The sequence below is a fragment of the Myxine glutinosa genome, chromosome 10, assembly GCF_964187855.1.
Source record: "Myxine glutinosa chromosome 10, kmMyxGlut1.1, whole genome shotgun sequence".
Classification (NCBI taxonomy): Eukaryota; Metazoa; Chordata; class Myxini; order Myxiniformes; family Myxinidae; genus Myxine; species Myxine glutinosa.
Genome location: NC_136270.1, coordinates 49,692,477 through 49,712,252, shown reverse-complemented (window position 1 = coordinate 49,712,252; position 19,776 = coordinate 49,692,477). Strand labels below are relative to the sequence as shown.

The window sequence follows — 19,776 nt, the reverse complement described above, 5'->3', positions numbered from 1 at the left end:
GCCTAATTGCTCGTCCAGGTATATTTTAAGCACTGATTTTAATACCTCCGTGCAAAGTAATCAATGATCCGACCACGCTGGTACGTGATCACGTGATCTTCAAAAATGAAAATTTGAAAGTATCGAATACCAAGTTGTCAAATAGTAAATACATAATAAACGATATGTCATGACAAAAATTAACAAGAAATATGGATTAAAAAAAAATACTTTGTAACAGAAAAATAATTGAAAAGCGACCGAAACACTGAATTAGCATTTAATTTATATGCACCTCAAACACATGTGGGGTGTATGCACAGGTGAAGTACTTTAAATGTGCAGCAATGAAGTGTTAATGTTGAACAAGATAAACAGGAAAAGAGAAATAGTGGCCATAAGTAAAAGCTTGTCTTCGACTGTTTCTAAACTCTGTGTCCTCAAAGACGGACGGACATCGGAAGGATCATCGGAGCCGCCCTGTGACGTCACAGGGTAAAACTGTATACGGAAGCAACATGGACGGTGAGCTTTGCCCGTCAGTTTTTGTTTTTGCGCCTTATTAGGAAGGTGTGGGTGAGAGATGGGAGGATGGTTTGGAGTGCAGGAAGCTGACGTTGATATGCATGGTAAGAAGGAAAACTGAGAGGAAAAGCGAGGCTCGTAGAGGGCGAAACGGTAAAGACAGTTGCAGTGCGGTAGTTTTTATCATTAAATGAAGTTCCGCAGACCTTTTAGGATAATGGGTACACCCATTCCGCACGGGAGCAGCAGGAAGGCTCGTGTTATTAATATTATCCTCTGATATATATTTATATGTTATATATATATATATATATATATATATTTATAATTATATGTTATATATATATATTTATATGTTATATATATATTTATATGTTATATATATATATATATTTGTTATATATGTTATATATTTATATATATTATATATTTATATGTTATATATTTATATGTTATATATTTATATATGTTATATGTTATATATATTTATATATGTTATTGTGGCGGACACAAAAGCACACTGGCGTGGTGACATCATTCCACGCACCAAGTGGGCGGTGGCCACGCCCGAGGGGTAGGCGTGGCCTCATGAGATACACCGGGCGACCAGCCCGGAGGAGTTCAGTGTTACAGTGTAGTCTTACAATAAAGACGTTTATATGTTACCGCTTGTCCGCTTCCTCCTTGCTCACAAGCATCGCGCGTAACGCCGCGCTTTACTGGTGACCCTCGACGTTGGATCTGCCGGAGCGATCCTTCCACACGCGACGCCATCGCCATGGCCGACTTCGTCAAACTTCCGGAATTTTGGGAGGCTCAGGCCGAAGTCTGGTTCGTCCAGGCCGAAGCCCAATTTCAGCTTCGGCACCTCACCGGCGATGACACGCGCTATTGCCACGTCGTCGCCTCCCTCGGGCCCGGCACGGCCGCTCGAGTTGTGTCCGTCCTTCGCCACCCACCGGACGGCCACAAGTACGAGGCACTCAAGCGGCTACTCCTAGCCACGTTCAGCCTCACGGACGACGCACGGGCCGACCGCCTCCTGGATCTCCCCGAGCTCGGTGAGACGTGCCCGTCGGTCCGAATGGACCATATGCTGTCACTGTTGGGCGACGAAGCCCCCGGTTCGCTATTCCGGGCGCTTTTCCGTCGCCAACTTCCAGCGCAGGTTCGCCTCGCGTTGGCCGGGACCGGGCTAACGGAACCCCGAGCATTGGCGGCCGAGGCGGACAAGTACTTCGCCGCTTCGGACACGCGGGCGAGCGTTGGCGTGGCTGTCACGGCCTTCGACGCGGATGTTCCACAGCATCATCCTCTACAGCACGCTGAGGTTCAGCAGCATGCTGATACGCACCTCGTGAACGCCGCCACGCCCCGCCCACCGCCGCGGCGAAAACCGCCACCGCGGGGAAACCCGTCGACTCCACCGGCCTGGCGGAGCCAGCCGCGCTCCTCCAGCTCCACCACCTGGTGCTGGTTCCACGCCAAGTTCGGCCACGAAGCTCGGCGGTGTCATCCGCCGTGCTCCTTCAACGGGTCGGGAAACGCCCGGGCCGGCGCTCAATTGTGGCGATGAGCGCCGGCCGTTCGAGCAGCCTGCTGTTCATAACGGACACCTTCTCCGGGCGCCGTTACCTGTGCGACACGGGAGCACAGGTGAGTGTCATTCCCGCCGGCACGTCAGACAAGCACGCCGCGGGTGGGGGCCCCGCGCTGCTTGCCGCGAACGGGACGCCCATCCGTACGTACGGAAAACGCTGCCTCTCTCTGCGGTTTGGAGGGCAGGTTTTCCGATGGACGTTCGTCACCGCCGACGTGCCCATGGCACTGCTTGGCGCGGACTTCCTGTGCGCTAATGGGCTCCTGGTCGACGTCAAGCGCAGACGGCTTGTCCAGGCCGAGACGTTCAGCTCGCTCGCATGTGCGTTGCCCAGCTCAACGAGCGGCTTGCCAAGCGGCTTGCCGAACGATTCGGTTCCGGCCACGTTGGTCTGTACGCTTCCGGCAGCGGACGCATTCACCCGCCTCCTCGCCGGCTTCCCGGCCCTCACGCGGCCCACCTTCTCGGCGGGGGCCGTCAAGCACGGGGTGGCCCATCACATCCCCACCGTCGGGCCACCGGTCTACGCCCGGGCACGCCGCCTCGAGCCGACGAAGCTGGCGGTGGCAAAAGCGGAGTTCGCTACCCTGGAGCGACTCGGCATCGTTCGGCGCTCAGAGAGCGCTTGGGCGTCGCCGCTGCACATCGTGCCGAAGCCCGGCGGGGGATGGCGACCGTGCGGGGACTATCGCCGTCTCAATGACGCCACGACTCCCGACCGCTACCCCGTCCCCCACATTCAGGACTTTTCCGCCCGTTTGGCGGGCAGGTCCTTCTTCTCGAAGGTGGACCTCATACGCGGCTACCATCAGGTCCCCGTCAGGCCGGAGGACGTCCCGAAGACGGCGGTCATCACGCCATTCGGACTCTTCGAGTTCCTGCGCATGCCCTTCGGTCTGAAGAATGCGGCTCAGGCGTTCCAGCGACTGATGGACAGCGTCCTGCGCGACTTGGATTTTGTCTACGTCTACCTGGACGATATCCTCGTCGCCAGCGCGTCCCGCGAAGAGCACCTACGCCACCTCCGCATGCTCTTCGAACGCCTGGGCCAGCATGGCCTGATTGTGAACCCCGCAAAGTGCCGGTTCGGCGCCGCCACAATCGATTTTCTGGGGCACCGTGTCACCAGGCACGGAGCCGTCCCCCTGCCGGCCAAGGTGGAGGCGGTGAAGGGGTTTCCGCGCCCCCGCACGATCAGAGGGCTGCAGGAGTTCCTGGGCATGGTGAACTTTTACCATCGGTTCCTGCCCCGTATCGCCCAGCTCCTGCGCCCCCTGCACGAAGCTCTCCGAGGTAAGCCGGGCAAAGGCGACGTTACCTGGACCGAGCAGATGGACACGGCGTTCACGGGCGCGAAGCTCGCCTTGGCTAACGCCACCATGCTCGCGCACCCGGCGCCCGATGCACCGATCGCCCTCACCACCGATGCCTCGGACTACGCGGTGGGCGCAGTGCACGAGCAATGGGTGCGTGGAGCTTGGCAACCGCTGGCGTTCTTTAGCCGGCAGCTTCGCCCGCCCGAACGCCGTTACAGTACCTTCGACCGCGAGTTGCTCGGACTTCACTTGGCGGTCAGGCACTTCCGCCATCTGCTCGAGGGCCGGGCGTTCACTGCCTTCGTCGACCACAAGCCGCTGATCTTCGCGATGGGCAAGGTCACCGAGCCGTGGTCGGCCCGGCAGCAGCGTCACCTCTCGGCCGTGTCCGAGTACACGACGGACATCCAGCACGTCGCGGGGAAGGACAACCCGGTGGCGGATTGCCTTTCCCGGGCCGTCGCCCACGCAGTCCACCTCGGCATCGACTATGCCCGGATGGCAGCGGACCAGGCCGCTGACCCCGACGTCCAGGCCTTGCGGACCGCCGTCACGGGCCTCCGCGTCACCGAGGTGCCGTTCGACGGCGCGGGCGCGGCCCTCTTGTGCGACGTCTCCCTCGGGCGTCCTCGCCCCATTGTGCCCGCGGGCTGGCAGCGCCAGGTGTTTGACGCCATCCACGGCCTGTCCCACCCGGGCGCGAGGGCCTCCCAAAGGCTGATCGCCGACAAGTTCGTCTGGCATGGCCTCCGGAAGGCCGTCCGCGGCTGGGCCAGGACATGCCTCGCGTGCCAGCGCGCCAAGGTGCACCGGCACACCCAGGCCCCGTTGGCCCCGTTCACGGTGCCGGAACGCCGGTTTGACCACGTCCACGTGGACCTGGTGGGACCTCTGCCCCCCTCGCGGGGTTTCACCCACGTCCTCACCATGGTGGACCGCACCACCCGGTGGCCGGAGGCCGTGCCCTTGGCGTCGACAACGGCGGCCGATGTCGCGCAGGCTTTCATCGCCACCTGGGTCGCCCGGTTCGGCGCCCCCTCAGACATCTCATCCGACCGCGGCCCCCAGTTCACCTCGGAGCTCTGGGGGGCGGTTGCGCAGGGGCTCGGGGTCCGGCTGCACCGAACCACGGCCTACCACTCCCAGGCTAACGGCCTGTGTGAGCGATTTCACCGCTCATTGAAGGCCGCGCTCCGGGCCACCCTCCGCGACGGCGGCTGGGTCGACAGGCTCCCCTGGGTCCTGCTGGGCCTCCGGACGGCGCCCAAGGAGGACCTGCGCGCATCCGCGGCGGAGTTGGTCTTCGGGCAACCGCTGCGGGTGCCGGGCGAGTTCCTCCCCGACTCCACGGCACCATGGTCCGCGGCACAGCAGCGCTCCGCTCTGCAAGAGACCGCCCAGAGGTTCGCCCCGGTGCCAACGGCATGCCACGGGCACCCACCGACGCACGTCGCCCCGGAGCTTCGCACGGCGGAGTACGTCTTCGTCCGCCACGATGCCCATCGGACACCACTGCGGCCCCCGTACGACGGGCCTTTCCGCGTGCTGGAGACCGGGGCGAAGCACTTCACCCTGGACATCGGCGGTACTCCTGACCGCGTTTCGGTAGACCGCCTCAAGCCGGCCCACCTCGATGTGGACCATCCACCGCCAGTGGCCCGACCCCCACGTCGGGGCCGCCCTCCTGCGGGCGGACCCCCAGCCCCGCCGCCACGGCGCCCCCCGGTCCTGCACCCATCCCAGGGGCAGCCAGGGGCATCCCACCTGGTATCCCTGCACCCCGGACGCCGCCGATCGCCAGGGGGCGCTTCGGCCGGGTCATTCGTCTGCCCCACAAACTGGCCCTCGAGGTGCGCGGGAATTCTGGGGGGGCGCGTGTGGCGGACACAAAAGCACACTGGCGTGGTGACATCATTCCACGCACCAAGTGGGCGGTGGCCACGCCCGAGGGGTAGGCGTGGCCTCATGAGATACACCGGGCGACCAGCCCGGAGGAGTTCAGTGTTACAGTGTAGTCTTACAATAAAGACGTTTATATGTTACCGCTTGTCCGCTTCCTCCTTGCTCACAAGCAGCGCGCGTAACGCCGCGCTTTATTATATATATATATATATATATATATGTTATATATGTTATATATATATATATATATATGTTATATATGTTATATATATGTTATATATGTTATATATATTTATATATGTTATATATGTTATATATGTTATATATATATGTTATATATGTTATATATATTTATATGTTTATATATGTATATATGTATATGTTTATATATGTTTATATATGTATATGTTTATATATGTATATGTTTATATATGTATATGTTTATATATGTATATGTTTATATATGTATATGTTTATATATGTATATGTTTATATATGATATATTTATATATGTTATATATATATATTTATATATCTTATATATATACTGCATATATACTAGTGGGGTCACCCGTGGGAATCCCACGGGCGTGTGACATTTCGACATATTGAGTTAGATGCTGCACCTGCACATTCAGTTTCACAAAATGGTTACTGGCAATTTATCAGATGCACAAATGATGTAATCTACACAATGTATTTACTTCTGATAACATGTGAATGCATGTGCGTGCACACACACACACACACACAAACACACAAACATGTATACGTACACCTACACATGTCCCACGGCACATGTATATATCCCACATCCCACATGTATATACATGTTTAAAGTGTACGTGCCCCTCCGTCCTCCCTCCTTCCTCCTCCCTCCTTCCTCCTCCCTCCCCCCTCCTCCCTCCTCCCTCCTCCCCTCTCCCCACTCCCTCCCCCCTCCTTCCCCCCTCCCTCCTCCCTCCCTCCCTCCCTCCCTCCCCCCCTCCCTCCCCTCTCCCTCCCTCCTCCCTCCCCCCGCATTAAATTTTTAAAAATGGTGTAATGAAAACAATTAATTTATTTCACATAATATGTGACCCCTCACTCCTCTCCACCCTCACGCCTCTCCAATGCCTCTCCACCCTCACGCCTCTCCAATGCCACTCCTCCTCACACTCCTCTCCAATACCTCCTCACACTCCTCTCCAATACCACCTCACACTCCTCTCCAATACCTCCTCACACTCCTCTCCAATACCTCCTCACACTCCTCTCCAATACCTCCTCACACTCCTCTCCAATACCTCCTCACACTCCTCTCCAATACCTCCTCACACTCCTCTCCAATACCTCCTCACACTCCTCTCCAATACCTCCTCACACTCCTCCAATACCTCCTCACACTCCTCTCCAATACCTCCTCGCACTCCTCTCCAATACCTCCTCGCACTCCTCTCCAATACCTCCTCGCACTCCTCTCCAATACCTCCTCGCACTCCTCTCCAATACCTCCTCGCACTCCTCTCCAATACCCCCTCACACTCCTCTCCAATCCCTCACACTCCTCTCCAATACCTCACGCTCCTCTCCAATCCCTCACGCTCCTCTCCAATCCCTCACGCTCCTCTCCAATCCCTCACACTCCTCTCCAATCCCTCACGCTCCTCTCCAATCCCTCACGCTCCTCTCCAATCCCTCACGCTCCTCTCCAATCCCTCACACTCCTCTCCAATCCCTCACACTCCTCTCCAATCCCTCACACTCCTCTCCAATCCCTCACACTCCTCTCCAATCCCTCACACTCCTCTCCAATCCCTCACACTCCTCTCCAATCCCTCACACTCCTCTCCAATCCCTCACACTCCTCTCCAATCCCTCACACTCCTCTCAAATCCCTCACACTCGTCTTCAATTCCTCATACTCCCCTCCAATCGCGCCTCACTCGCCTCTCCAATCGCGCCTCACTCTCCTCTCCAATCGCTCCTCACTCTCCTCTCCAATCGCTCCTCACTCTCCAACCCCTCGCTCCTCTCCAACACCTCCTCACACTCCTCTCGAATACCTCCTCACACTCCTATCCAATACCTCCTCACACTCCTCTCCAATACCTCCTCACACTCCTCCAACACCACCTCACACTCCAATACCTCCTCACACTCCTCTCCAATACCTCCTCACACTCCTCTCCAATACCTCCTCACACTCCTCTCCAATACCTCCTCACACTCCTCTCCAATACCTCCTCACACTCCTCTCCGCTCCAATCGGCCCTCACTCTCCACTCCAATCGGCCCTCACTCTCCAACTCCTTGCTCCTCGCTCTCCAACCCCTCGCTCCTCGCTCTCCAACCCCTCGCTCCTCACTCTCCAACCCCTCGCTCCTCACTCTCAAACCCCTAGCACCTCGCTCTCCAACCCCTCGCTCCTCTCCAACCCCTCGCTCCTCTCCAACCCCTCGCTCCTCTCCAACCCCTCGCTCCTCTCCAACCCTCCTCCTCATCGTTGTTGCAGCAGCATTCTGTGCGGTTCTCCCATCTCGTGCGGTCTCTGTGCGGTTCTTGCTACATCCTGTTCAAGTCTGCATTGACGTTCGTCGACGGACTCGTTCGCCCGTCTTATTCGTTTTCTTGCTACATCCTGTTCAAGTCTGCGTTCTTCATCGACCGTCGCATTCATTTTGGAAATGGAAGTTTCCAGGCAACGCATGAATTGTCGTGATCCTCAAGAGGAAGTGTCTCGTAATTATCAAATGACAAATGGCAAGTAAATTACATTGTGAAAATTAAAGATTTCAAATAAACCTATTTAAAGTGTATGCGCACATAACTAATATAAAAAAAACGAAGAAATATCTCTCGGTAATTTCCTGAAACATATTTTACTTCCGGATAATAATGTTGAATGAAATAAGAAAGAACGAAGATATACATGTCGTTTTTGTGCCGACTCTCATAAAACGTAAAAGTAATAAATTTTAACGGAAAAGAAAAAGCGAATTTTTAATATATGTCGACATTTTCCCCGAATGTTATTTTAGGCGGTGTGTTTTCGTGTATCATCGTGGCGCGATTTTTATAAATATATCTCGGCAATTTCCCGTGTGTGCGTGAATGTTCTCAATTATTTCTGACACCGAGTCTAAAACCATCGATAAAAATTAAATCGGATGGTGAATTCGAGATAAAATCGTGAGGGTGACCCTCAATGAATGGGCTTTAGTTCACAGGCCTTTGACAAATCATTTCGTTCTATAAACGGAAACTTTCTTGGGATTCTCTTCCCGTTTTTTTTCAACCGAGTCTAACACTATGTTAGCGACTGTTAAAAATGAAATGATATATCGAATTAGAATTGAAATAAACCTGTGTGAGAAAGAAAGACAGCATGGGCCTAACTAAACAGGCCTCAAAGCCATTCGAGGTAATAAAATGGTGGATATTTGTTTACATGAAGCCTCTCCAAGAATGGGTGGAGCTATGGGTGGAGCTACTCTGCAAACGGACTAAGCCACACCCCCGGACAGACGGGCAGAATCACCTTCACCTATTCTAATATAGATATTTATATATGTTGTATATATATATATATATATATATATATATATATATATATATATATATATATATATATATATATATATATATATATATATATATATATATATAGTGTGTACCCTGGATAAGAATAGGTACGCCGTATCCCTGCGTGTCGTAAGAGGCGACTAAGAGGGTTGGCGTCAGGAAGGGCATCCGGCCATAAAAACATTGCCTCAAAAAGAGAACCATGACAATTACAACTACATGTGGGCAGGGTACAGCCCGAAGTGGAGATCGGTTTCTGAGGTTTGGGACATGGAATGTAGGGACAATGACAGGGAGATCAGGAGAAGTGGTGGAAGTATTGGTCAGAAGAAGAGTGGACATATGTTGTGTGCAAGAGACGAGATGGAAGGGAAGTGGTGTGAGAATGGTGAAGGGTAGGCAGGGACAGAAATACAAGTTTGTGTGGCAAGGGTGCCTGGAGGGCGTGAATGGTGTTGGTGTCCTGTTTTCTGAGGAGTTTGTAGACAGTGTGGTGAGTGTGACTAGAGTGAGTGATAGGTTGATGATAGTGAAAATGATGATTGGAAAGCTCTTGGTGAACGTCATCTCGGGATATGCTCCGCAGGTTGGTCGAAGCGATGAAGAGAAGGACAAGTTCTGGTGTGCGATAGAGAAGCTGATGGAAAACGTGAAAGATGAGGAAGTTGTTGTGGTAGGAGGAGACGTAAATGGACATGTGGGAAGGAGTATGGATGGTTTTGACGGAGTTCATGGGGGTTACGGATATGGTGTGAGAAATGGAGAAGGTGAAAGGATTTTGGAGTTTGCTGATGGAGCTGATTTGTTGATTTGTAATACTCAGTTCCAGAAAGAGGATAATAAACTTGTTACATACACGTCAGGTGGGTCGACGACAACCGTTGACTACCTGATGGTGCGTAGGCGAGATAGGGGGCACCTCCGGGACACAAAGGTGATCCCGGGGGAGGAGGCTGTTTCACAGCACCACTTGGTTGTCTGCGACGTAAGGGTGAAAGGTGCGAGGAGAGCTCGGCGGGTGAAGTCCCAACCGAGAATGAAGGTGTGGAGGTTGAAAGAGGTGACAGTAAGGGAGGCATTAAAAGAGAGGCTGAGTAGGGTTGAGGCTGATGTGGTTGAGCTTGAAAGTGGTTGGATGTCAATGAAAGCCAGTCTGTTGGGAGCCGTTGGTGAGGTATGTGGATGGACAAAAGGACCACCGAGGCACTCGGAAACATGGTGGTGGGATGATGAAGTTGGAAAGAGGATTGACGAGAAGAGGAAGAAGTTCAAGGAGTGGCAGAAGGCGAAGGGTACAGGAGCAGAAACAGCAGAGCATGAAAGTTATAAGGCAGCCAGGAAGGCTGCAAAGAAAGAGGTAGCAAAGGCGCAGGAGGCATGTAGGAAAATGTTCGGAGAACGCTTGGATTCGGAAGAGGGTCAGAAAGCAGTATTCAGGATTGCAAAGCAGATAGCGAAAGAGAGGTGTGATGTGATGGGGGTGAGTTGCTTGAAGGATGAAGTGGGACAAATCGTTGTCGACCCAGATGGAATTAAAGGAAGATGGAAAAGATATATGGAAATGCTGTTGAATACAGAGAATGAATGGGATGGCAACATAAAGAGTAACCCAGTTTTAGGACCGGCAGAGAAGATAACTGAGAAGGAAGTTGAGGAAGCGATAAAAGCAATGAAGAGTGGAAAAGCAGGAGGGCCGACGGGAGTTGTGGGAGATATGTTGAAGGCAGCAGGAAGTTGGGGTGTGAAGAGAATGACAGAGATCTGTAATCTGGTGGTGAAAGAAGGCCGCATTCCAGTGGTTTGGGAACTGAGTACCCTCGTCCCTCTATACAAGGGGAAAGGTGACCCTCTGGAGTGTGGCTTGTACCGAGCGATAAAGTTATTGGAGCATGGAATGAAGGTATTGGAAAGGGTGTTGGAGAGGAGGATAAGGAAGAAAGTGAAGATCGATGAAAAGCAGTTTGGATTCATGCCAGGAAGAGGAACGACACGTGCTTTTCATTGTGAGGCAGTTGCAGGAGAAGTACATGGAGAAGAGGAAGAAGTTGTTTCTTGGGTTTGTTGATCTGGAGAAAGCATTCGATCGGGTTCCACGCAAAGTATTGACATGGGCATTGAGGAAGTTAGGAGTGGAGGAATGGTTGATCAGAGTAGTGATGGCAATGTACAAAAGAGCGCGCACAGCTGTAAGGACAAAGGACGGGAACAGTGGTGAGTTTGAGGTGAAGGTGGGAGTGCATCAGGGGTCGGTACTAAGTCCACTACTATTTGTAGCTGTGATGGAGGTGCTGGCTCAGAACGTAAAGGAGGGTTTACCCTGGGAGTTGTTGTATGCAGATGATCTGGTGTTGATTGCGGAAAGTATGGATGGACTGAAGGAAACGATGAACACGTGGAAGGAATGTATGGAGACAAAAGGTCTGAAGGTGAATATCGGAAAGACGAAGGTGATGGCAAGTGGTAAAGCATGTGGTGAGGTGGAAAGAACTAGGAAGTGGCCCTGTGCTGTGTGTAGGAAGGGTGTCGGAGTGAACTCCATTCGGTGTACAATGTGCGCTCAGTGGGTTCATCAAAAATGTAGTGGTCTGAGAGGGTCATTAACCAGTTTGGCAGCTACATTCAAATGTAAGGTGTGCACAGAGGGAGCTGCAGATGGAGGAAATGTTGAGTTGGATCTTGGAGACAGTGTGAAGCTGGAAGGTGTGAAAACATTTTGCTACCTCGGAGACATGCTGAATGGAGAAGGTGGATCAGACTCAGCAACGGTTGCTCGAGTGAGATGTGCATGGAAGAAGTTTCGGGAATTGAGTGGCGTGCTGATGATGAGGGGAGTGTCGTTGAAGCTGAAGGGAAAGGTGTATGCTGCATGTGTGAGAAGTGTTATGATTTATGGGAGCGAGACATGGGTAATGAACGTAGAGCAGCAACGAAGGCTGGAAAGGGTGGAAATGCGAATGGTTCGACGGATGTGCAGAGTATCGTTGAGAGAGAGGAAGACAAATGATGAATTGCGAAAGATGATGGGAATAGAGCCTGTTTATTGATGCTGTGAAGAGGAACAGGTTGAGATGGTTTGGTCATGTGCTGAGGAAGGATGAAAGTGACTGGTTGAGAAGAGTGATGGAAATTAATGTAGAAGGAAGTAGAAGACGGGGAAGACCGAGAAAGACTTGGCTAAAGATGGTGGAAGAAGAAATGCGGGCAAGGGGGTTAGGTTAACAAGGAGAGATGCAGAAAATAGGGCAAAATGGAGAAGATTGTCATGGGGACCGCAAAGCTAACCCCCGCTCTAGCAGGGAAAATGGCCTTTTAAAATGCATGTTGTTGTTGTTGTGTATATATATTGTTGCGGAAATGAGGATTGTCTTTTTTTATTGTGTTGTATTGTATGGTAAATTGTTGTGTAATAATGCTTGATTCTGGCCCCTCCTGCCTCCAGTGTTGTGTAAAGATCAAAGGGCGTTCCGGTAGTTAATTCCATAAAGCATACACGTCAGCCAATCATAGAATACCCCTGTTCGATAGTTATATCTTTATTATGTGTATCAGGGGTAAGGCCTTGTCTTCCATTAAAATGACACTCCATTGCACCAAGTGAAATAGATAGATCCCCTTTCATTCCCATTCCCAAAAACCGCAATTGCCAACTGTTCCCTCCGCGACTCCATTCGCCACGAGGTAGGCTGGGAGAAGAAGGGCGTGTCTCCACCTCGTCATAGAGGGGAGGAGTGAGCCAGCCCCGAACAACCAACCAAGCACGAGGGGTTTGGTTTGAGAGGGCGGAGGAAGAGCGATCGAGGAGGTTCGCGAAGGTTGAGGGGCGGGGCCTATATAACCCGCCGCGGGACGCTCCCCAAGGAGATGAGTTCTGAGTTCTGCAAAGAGACGAGCTTCAGAGAGAAGTGCGCAAGGAGGGAAGAGAAGCGAGAAGGAAGCCTTTAACACAAGTGCGCGAGAGAAGCACGGGGAAGCCTTGAGAGAAGTGCACGATGTCACCCTGCTCGCTCCCAGCCTGACGAGGCCGGGTTTGCTGTGCGCCCTGCAAAGCCTTCCAGCTTGTGGTCCGAGCTGAACCTTCCTCCCGGTCCAGCCAATCGTTCCTGCCTCCATTCCCCATTCGCGTGAGTTTGTTCTGTTTGTTCTGTCCTGGGTATTTAATTAAGTTTGTATGAGCTAGTAATTTTCACTGTCACCTGCTTTTTCCATGTTCCCTGTAAATAACTTTGACTGCTCCTTTTGCTTGTGTGTGTAAATAATAAATCCCGTTACGCTTCTGTACGTCTTCTTTTTCCTCTTTACATTCGGTCGCTTTAGAGGTTTCCAAATTGAATATCTGTGGCGCGATCCGGCCAACGTTCAGGGGATCGGGTGAATCGGGGAAACTGTTCGGCCGCGGTGCCTCCACTCGGCAAACAACATCCTTATCCGCGGACCGTAACAATTGGTGTCTGGGAGTGAGATACGAGGCCCGAACCAAATTTTAAAAACATCTAGATAAAATTTGGTCAAAATTTGGAGCGGCCGAAATTTTTGTTTTACAAAACCCGAATTTTGAAATCGCGCCATGGCTGGTCAAGGCGATGGGATGCCGGTGGGAGAGATAGACGGGGTAGAATCGACCCAGGACCTCGGGGAAATGTATGTGGATGAAAGAGAGGAGGAGAACATTGGCAATGTGGTTGAGGAGGTTTCAGGCGCGCAAAATGGCGCTCTCGCGCACGAGGTTACGGGCGCGCAAAATGGCGCCTCACACATGGCTACGGCGACCGCGCCCGCGACCGTAGCAGCGCCACCGGTGGATTTGAACCTTTTTATGATGCAAATGAAAGCCCTTATGGACAAGAATAGTGAGCAATTGGGAGACCAAATAGGAGGTTTGAAAAACAGTATGGGAGAAATGAGTGAGCGATTGGAGGGCCAAATGGGGGCAATGAGGGACGAAGCGAGGGGTACCGGTGAGGGGTTAGACAAGAAATTTGAGGGGTTAGACAATGGGATAGAAGGGGTGAAACATGGGTTAACGGGGGTGGAAAATAGAATGGCTGCCCAGGAGAATCAGATAGAAGGGGTGAAAAATGGGTTAAGGGGGCTAGAAGATAGAATGGAAGGCAAATTGCGGGAAATAGGGGAGCAATCCGCCCGAGAAATTAAACAAATGGGAGAGCAGATAGAGGAGGTGAAAATCGGGGTAGAAACCAAATTGGATGCTCAGAGGGATGAATTGGGACAGATGAGGGTGGCATCTACAAAAGAGAGGGAGGAGATGAAGGAGGAGATATGACGAGGTGTAAGTGAGGAGGTCTCGGGGGTACGCGAGGAGGTAAAGCGAGGTGAAAAGCGTATGGAGAAAGGTGAGGAATAATACGGCTAGGATACAGGGGGGCATAGAGGGTCTGACGAGGGGAGTAGAACAGCTGACAGTGGGACAAAAGGAACTCGTAGACCAAGTGGAAAAGAACACTGCAATAATCGGGGGGTTAAAAGCGACACAAAAAGACATTAAAAATGAATTAATAGCGACACAGAAGGAATGTCAGATGGTACATGAGGGGTTGATGAAGAAGTTGGAAGAGGTGACAGAAGTAATGGAGACGAAGGACCGAGAGGTGAGGACGCACATAGAAACGGTTAAAGTGGCGTTAGAGGAAGAGATAGAGGGGGCGCACCGGGAGATGAAGGAGGTAAAGGAAAAATTAGAGGAGGTGGAAGAAGGGGTGAGTGAAATTAAGAAGAGACGGAGGGAAACTAAAAAGGAGATAAGGGAGGAAGTGATGGAGTATGTGCAAGGTCTGTGTTCAAATCATGATGATGTGCTCGCTAACCAAATAAAGAGTTTGCAGGTGGTGAAGGAGGTGCGGAGACGAGGTGCCAAGGAGAGTGGCGATATACGTGGAAATGTATATGATGTGAGGGGAGCTTCAGTCGGCTTGGGGGTTGACTTGGATCCGGGTGTTCGTGAGAGGCCGTTGGTGAAGTATGCGACAGGTACGGTGTGCGAAGGAGGAGGTGTGCGAGAATGTCCGACTCTGGGGTGTGTGAGGAAAAAGTGCGCGCCGAGGAGTGAGTGTGCTGTCGAGAGTGAGTTGGTCGTAGCGCGTGTGCGAGGGGGCACATGGAAGCGCGGTGTGGTGAGTGTTACGGAGGAAGTAACGAGAGAGTGTGCGCAAGAGGATGCGCGAGAAAGGTGTGTAACGGACGGGTGCATGAGGAAAGAGTGCGCTGTCAAAAGTAAGGGAGAGTGCACACCTGTGGTGAGTGTTACGGAGGAAGTAACGAGAGAGTGGGCGCAAGAGTGTGCGCGAGAAAGGTGTGTAACGGACGGGTGCATGAGGAAAGAGTGCGCTGTCAAAAGTAAGGGTGAGTGCGTGACCAAGAGTGGTGGTGAGAGTAGTGAGAGTGACACGGAGCGGGAGTTGGTTGTGGCAGGTGAGCGAGGATGTACACCTGGAATGGAAGGATGCACACCTGGAATGGTAGAGCGTGTGTGGGAATGCACACTGGAATTGGTAGTGAGGCATGTAGTTAGGTGTGCGAGTGAGAGCACACCTGTGATTGTCACAGAGGAGGTGACAGAGAAGGGGGCGCGAAGAGGTGTGTTGGTGAGGTGTGCGAACAACGAGTGTGTGCAAAGGTGTGCGGTGGTCAGGTGTGACCAAGTCTGTGAGCGGAATGAGTGTACCTGGGGGTGTAAGAGAAGGTGCAATGATAAGGAGCAAGGAACGGGCTGCGGGGTGTGAGCATACAAGTGGAGCATCGACGGTAACCGGGTTAGCGGTTAGAGCGACGTATAGCCGAATCGGGCCCTCGGTGCGCGCCGGGCAGCTTCGCGTGCCGCGAGGACCAGCGGGGATCCGAACCACGGCGGTTTCGAAAGAACCGCCGTACGCGATCCACGCTGGACCTCGCTCGGAACGGCCGCGGCCGTGCTCCACTAGGCGGAGCGGGCAGCCCAATAGGAAGGGTCGTCATGGTGACCCCTTTTTGTTGAGGCGTTCCGGCAGGACACGGATGTCGGATGCGAGCCAGGAACCCTGGACACGGATGCGAGCCAGGAAGGATTGGGCGCAGTTTTGTCTCAGACACAGGAGGGCGTGGAGAGAGTGATTGGTTACTATAGTCGGGCCTTAAGTAGGCCCGAGCGAAATTATTGCGTCACTCGCAAAGAGTTATTGGCTATGCTGGCTGCCATGAACCATTTCCACCCGTACCTGTACGGGCGGAAATTTTTGGTTAGAACTGACCATTCCTCCTTGCAATGGCTCCTTCTGTTCAAGGAACCGGAGGGCCAAATTGCAAGGTGGTTGGAAAAGTTGCAGCAGTACGATTTTAATGTGGCCCATAGGGCCGGGAAGGCCCATGGTAATGCGGACGCACTCTCTCGGCATCCTTGTCTGGGGGAAAACTGTCAATTTTGTGCGAGACACGAGGAGAGGGAGCAATTGGGCGATTCTGCCCCGATTCTCGTCGTCCGGGCAACCCGGGTGAGAGGGCCAATTTTGCCACTAACCGCGGACGAGGAATTTGGAGATTTGGCATGGAGCACGGCCCAGCAGGAGGATCCTGTCCTGGGGCCAGTGTTCAATTGGGTCAAATTGGGGCAAAGACCAAAGGGGGAAGAGGTCACCCCCCTCGGGGCGCAAACAAAGGCGTATTGGGCTCAGTGGCAGACCCTGGAATTGAAAGGCAACATCTTGTATCGCAAGTGGGTGGAGGTTCCCTCTGATAGAACTTCCTGGCTGGTGATAGTCCCTGACAAATTCAAGAACGTCATATTGCAACAGGTGCATGGTACCCGCTCCGGCGGCCATTTGGGCAGGACAAAGACAATATCTCGGGTCCGCCGGAGGTTCTATTGGGTGAATATGGGGCGCGACATACAGGACTGGTGTCGGAGATGCGACGCCTGTTCTGCCAAAAAGGGACCAGCACGGAGGATGAGGGCCCCCCTTCAATTACATCAGGTGGGGGCCCCCCTTGAGCGGGTGGCTATGGATATTCTAGGACCGCTGCCCCGCACCCGCCAAGGTAATAAGTATATCCTCGTTGTAATGGACTATTTCACCAAGTGGCCGGAGGCCTATGCCCTCCCCAACCAAGAAGCAGGGGTGGTAGCACAGGCCTTCGTAGAAGGATTTGTATGTCGGCACGGGATTCCACAGGAGCTGCACACCGATCAGGGTCGAAATTTTGAAAGTCAATTGCTAAAAGATGTGTGCAGACTCCTGTCAATTCGGAAAACCAGGACCACGCCCTTGCGGCCACAATCTGACGGGATGGTGGAAAGGTTCAATCGAACATTGATCCAACAACTGGCATTGTTCACCACCACCCGTCAGGATGACTGGGACGAACATCTCCCGTACCTGTTGATGGCCTACCGAACTAGACAGCACGGGGCCACCGCATGCAGTCCAGCGTTGCTTATGTATGGGCGGGAGTTACGGGCTCCCGCCGACTTGCTATGCGGTCCCGTGCCAGACACCACGGACACACCGCCGAGGGAGGGTTACGCACGTCACCTGGAGGAAGGCATGGAGCGGGTCCATGCCTTCGCCCGCCGCCAGCTCCATCTGGCGGGGGCCAAGATGAAGCGCAGGTACGACGACCGGAGCCAGGGGAGTCAATATGCTCCGGGGATGAAGATTTGGTTCTTTAATCCCCGGAGGCGGAAGGGAAGGTGCCCAAAACTCACCTCCCCCTGGCAAGGCCCAGGAGTCGTCCTGTCGCAAATCTGTGACGTGGTCATTAAGATCAAAATGGGGCCACGGACCCCCCCTCGGATCGTCCATGCCGACCGGATAAGACCTTATGCCGGCGAGCAGGCGCCCTCATGGATCGCCTCGGCTCTAGATGCCGAGGCAGGACCCAGTACCTCTTGCGACGGGGGCTCGTAGCGTCAGAGGACTGGGGGGATGGTCGTGAGAGAGGCCCCGCTGTGGTGGGATGGCAACGCTGTCATCCCTCACAGAAGAGTGGGGCAAATGCGCTATAGTTTATGGGGTTGATGGCCGTGAAAACTAGCCCGGGTGGGTTAGGATATATCGTGTGTAGGGATCTAGCGAAGATGACATTAGGTAACGTTAAGGATTAGTTAGTGACTGATACCTGTAGTGGGGACGCAGGTAGATTAGCGTGGATGATAATGACGTGGGAGCGCAATAGTTTAAAGGGGCGACTGGGAAGCGCAAGTTTCAGAGGGGAGTAGTTAGCTGAGATGATGCCGTGTGTTTGAAGATTGAACAGGTGTGATTGCACAGGTGTGCAACTGAACAGGTGTGTGGAGCAGTGTATGAGTGAGTGAAGGTGATTGCGTGTTGTGTTGACCAAATGGTCCAGGAAGAGAAGGAGGGTGCAGGTGGCACCGGGTATGATTGCACAGGTGTGCAACGACAGGTGAATGGAGAACAGGTGTATGGAATAAATGGTATGGAGTATTGGAATGGATGGTCGTGGAGTGAGTATGGTGGAAATTGTGGAGTGGAGTGGATGGTGCGAAGGTGTGAATGGGGGAAGAGTGGACCCCCATCACGGATACCCGGGGCGGGTAGTGTAAGTGTTAGGTAGAGGGTATAGGTAAATTGTGGTTGGATATTGGCATCTGTGGTGCGGGTGAAAGAATGGTCTTTGGATGGGTGCATTAGTGTTGTGGAAATGGCTGGGCGTGTAGCCTGTTAGTGTGTGTAGTTGGTTGGGCGCTCCACCACTGTGAGGATGTCGGCCAGGTGAGGCCGCAGGTGGGCTCTGGGAGCTGGTAGTTGTGGATGGGGCCCGAGGATCCGGAGGACGGACCCGGGTAGCCCAGTGCCAGAGGGCACCAAGGGGTGACAGAGCCAGGAGAGGGCCTTCCCCAGTTAGTTAGGTTAGGGTGAGGAGCTAGGTAAGCTCGGGTGGCAACTGCAGTGGTGGAGGTGTGCAGGTGGGTAGACCTGCTGGGAGAGCTACACGTCGCAGCCCAGAAATTGTGCGAGGGCACCGGGAGATGAATCGGGGGAGTGAGACCCCAAATTGAGAAGCACCACAGTTTGGTCAATGGGAATTGGTTTTTAGAACCCATAGTGTAAGTTGGCCAATGGATTGGCAGGGAGAGACCCTGGGTAGTGTAAAGTTTGTTAATGTCATTTAGAAAGTAGTTAAGATGAAGTCTCCTCGCACCATCTGCATCCACTCACCTGAGGTGACAGGTACTCCGCACCATGCCATGTTTAATTATTTTTACTGTGCAAATGTTTGGATTGTGAGACGCATCATGACGTGGGTGTGACATTGTGCTTTGATGTTCCATCTCTGCCTCCTTATGAGGATTGATGATGAATTTGGTGATGGCAAATTTTGAAGTAGAGGGATTGTGGCGACGAATTTGGTATAGGGGAAATAAGGGGAAGACGTGACGGTAGCGACGGATTGGTAATGTGTAGATTTTTGTACATATGGGGTAAGGGCATGGGTAGTGTAGGTGACAGGGGGGTGACGTACGGTAGGGACGAGCTTTCTCATTTCGCTCTCCGTACGCATTTCGCCTTGCATTGCCTTATTGATGTGTACCCTTGTGACCTTACCCCTCGCTCATTTGTCTTTCCCCTTTTGTCTCCCACATGACCTGTGCGCCATTGGGTGCCGAGGGGAGCGTGCATGAGTCCTCCATTGTGCGCCCGAAATTCCCAGAACCAGCTGTCTGCATCGATGCACCACATTATGGACCACATGCCTGTGGCCGAGCACCACTTATGGACCCCATGGGTTGGGGCATGGCCCCTCTGCTGGAACCGGCCATGAGGGCCCGAAATCTTGCTGGCGGACCTTGGCCACAGGGCACTGATGCCCCACAGGTGAACCACACTAGTCGGCCCTGTGGGCCATAAATAAAATAAATAAAAAGGACACATTGGGTGC

The 19,776-nt window shown here is 52.9% G+C and overlaps 1 protein-coding gene across 4 annotated transcripts in view; it reads left to right on the top strand.

The window, feature by feature from the left end:
* The first annotated feature begins 241 nt into the window (after positions 1 to 241).
* Positions 242 to 19,776, top strand: part of CHMP1A (charged multivesicular body protein 1A) — a 45,174-nt gene continuing 25,639 nt past the window's right edge. For 2 of the 4 annotated variants that reach the window (XR_013624722.1, XM_068127613.2), the window contains exon 1: positions 242 to 504. Coding sequence is in view for 3 of the 4 variants with exons in the window: in XM_068127613.2 (XP_067983714.2) it covers positions 498 to 504 (7 nt within the window). In the remaining variant the exon portion in view is untranslated. Of the gene's footprint in view, positions 658 to 19,776 lie in introns of all 4 variants that reach the window. The other 2 variants (XM_068127612.2, XM_068127611.2) reach the window with 2 other exon arrangements.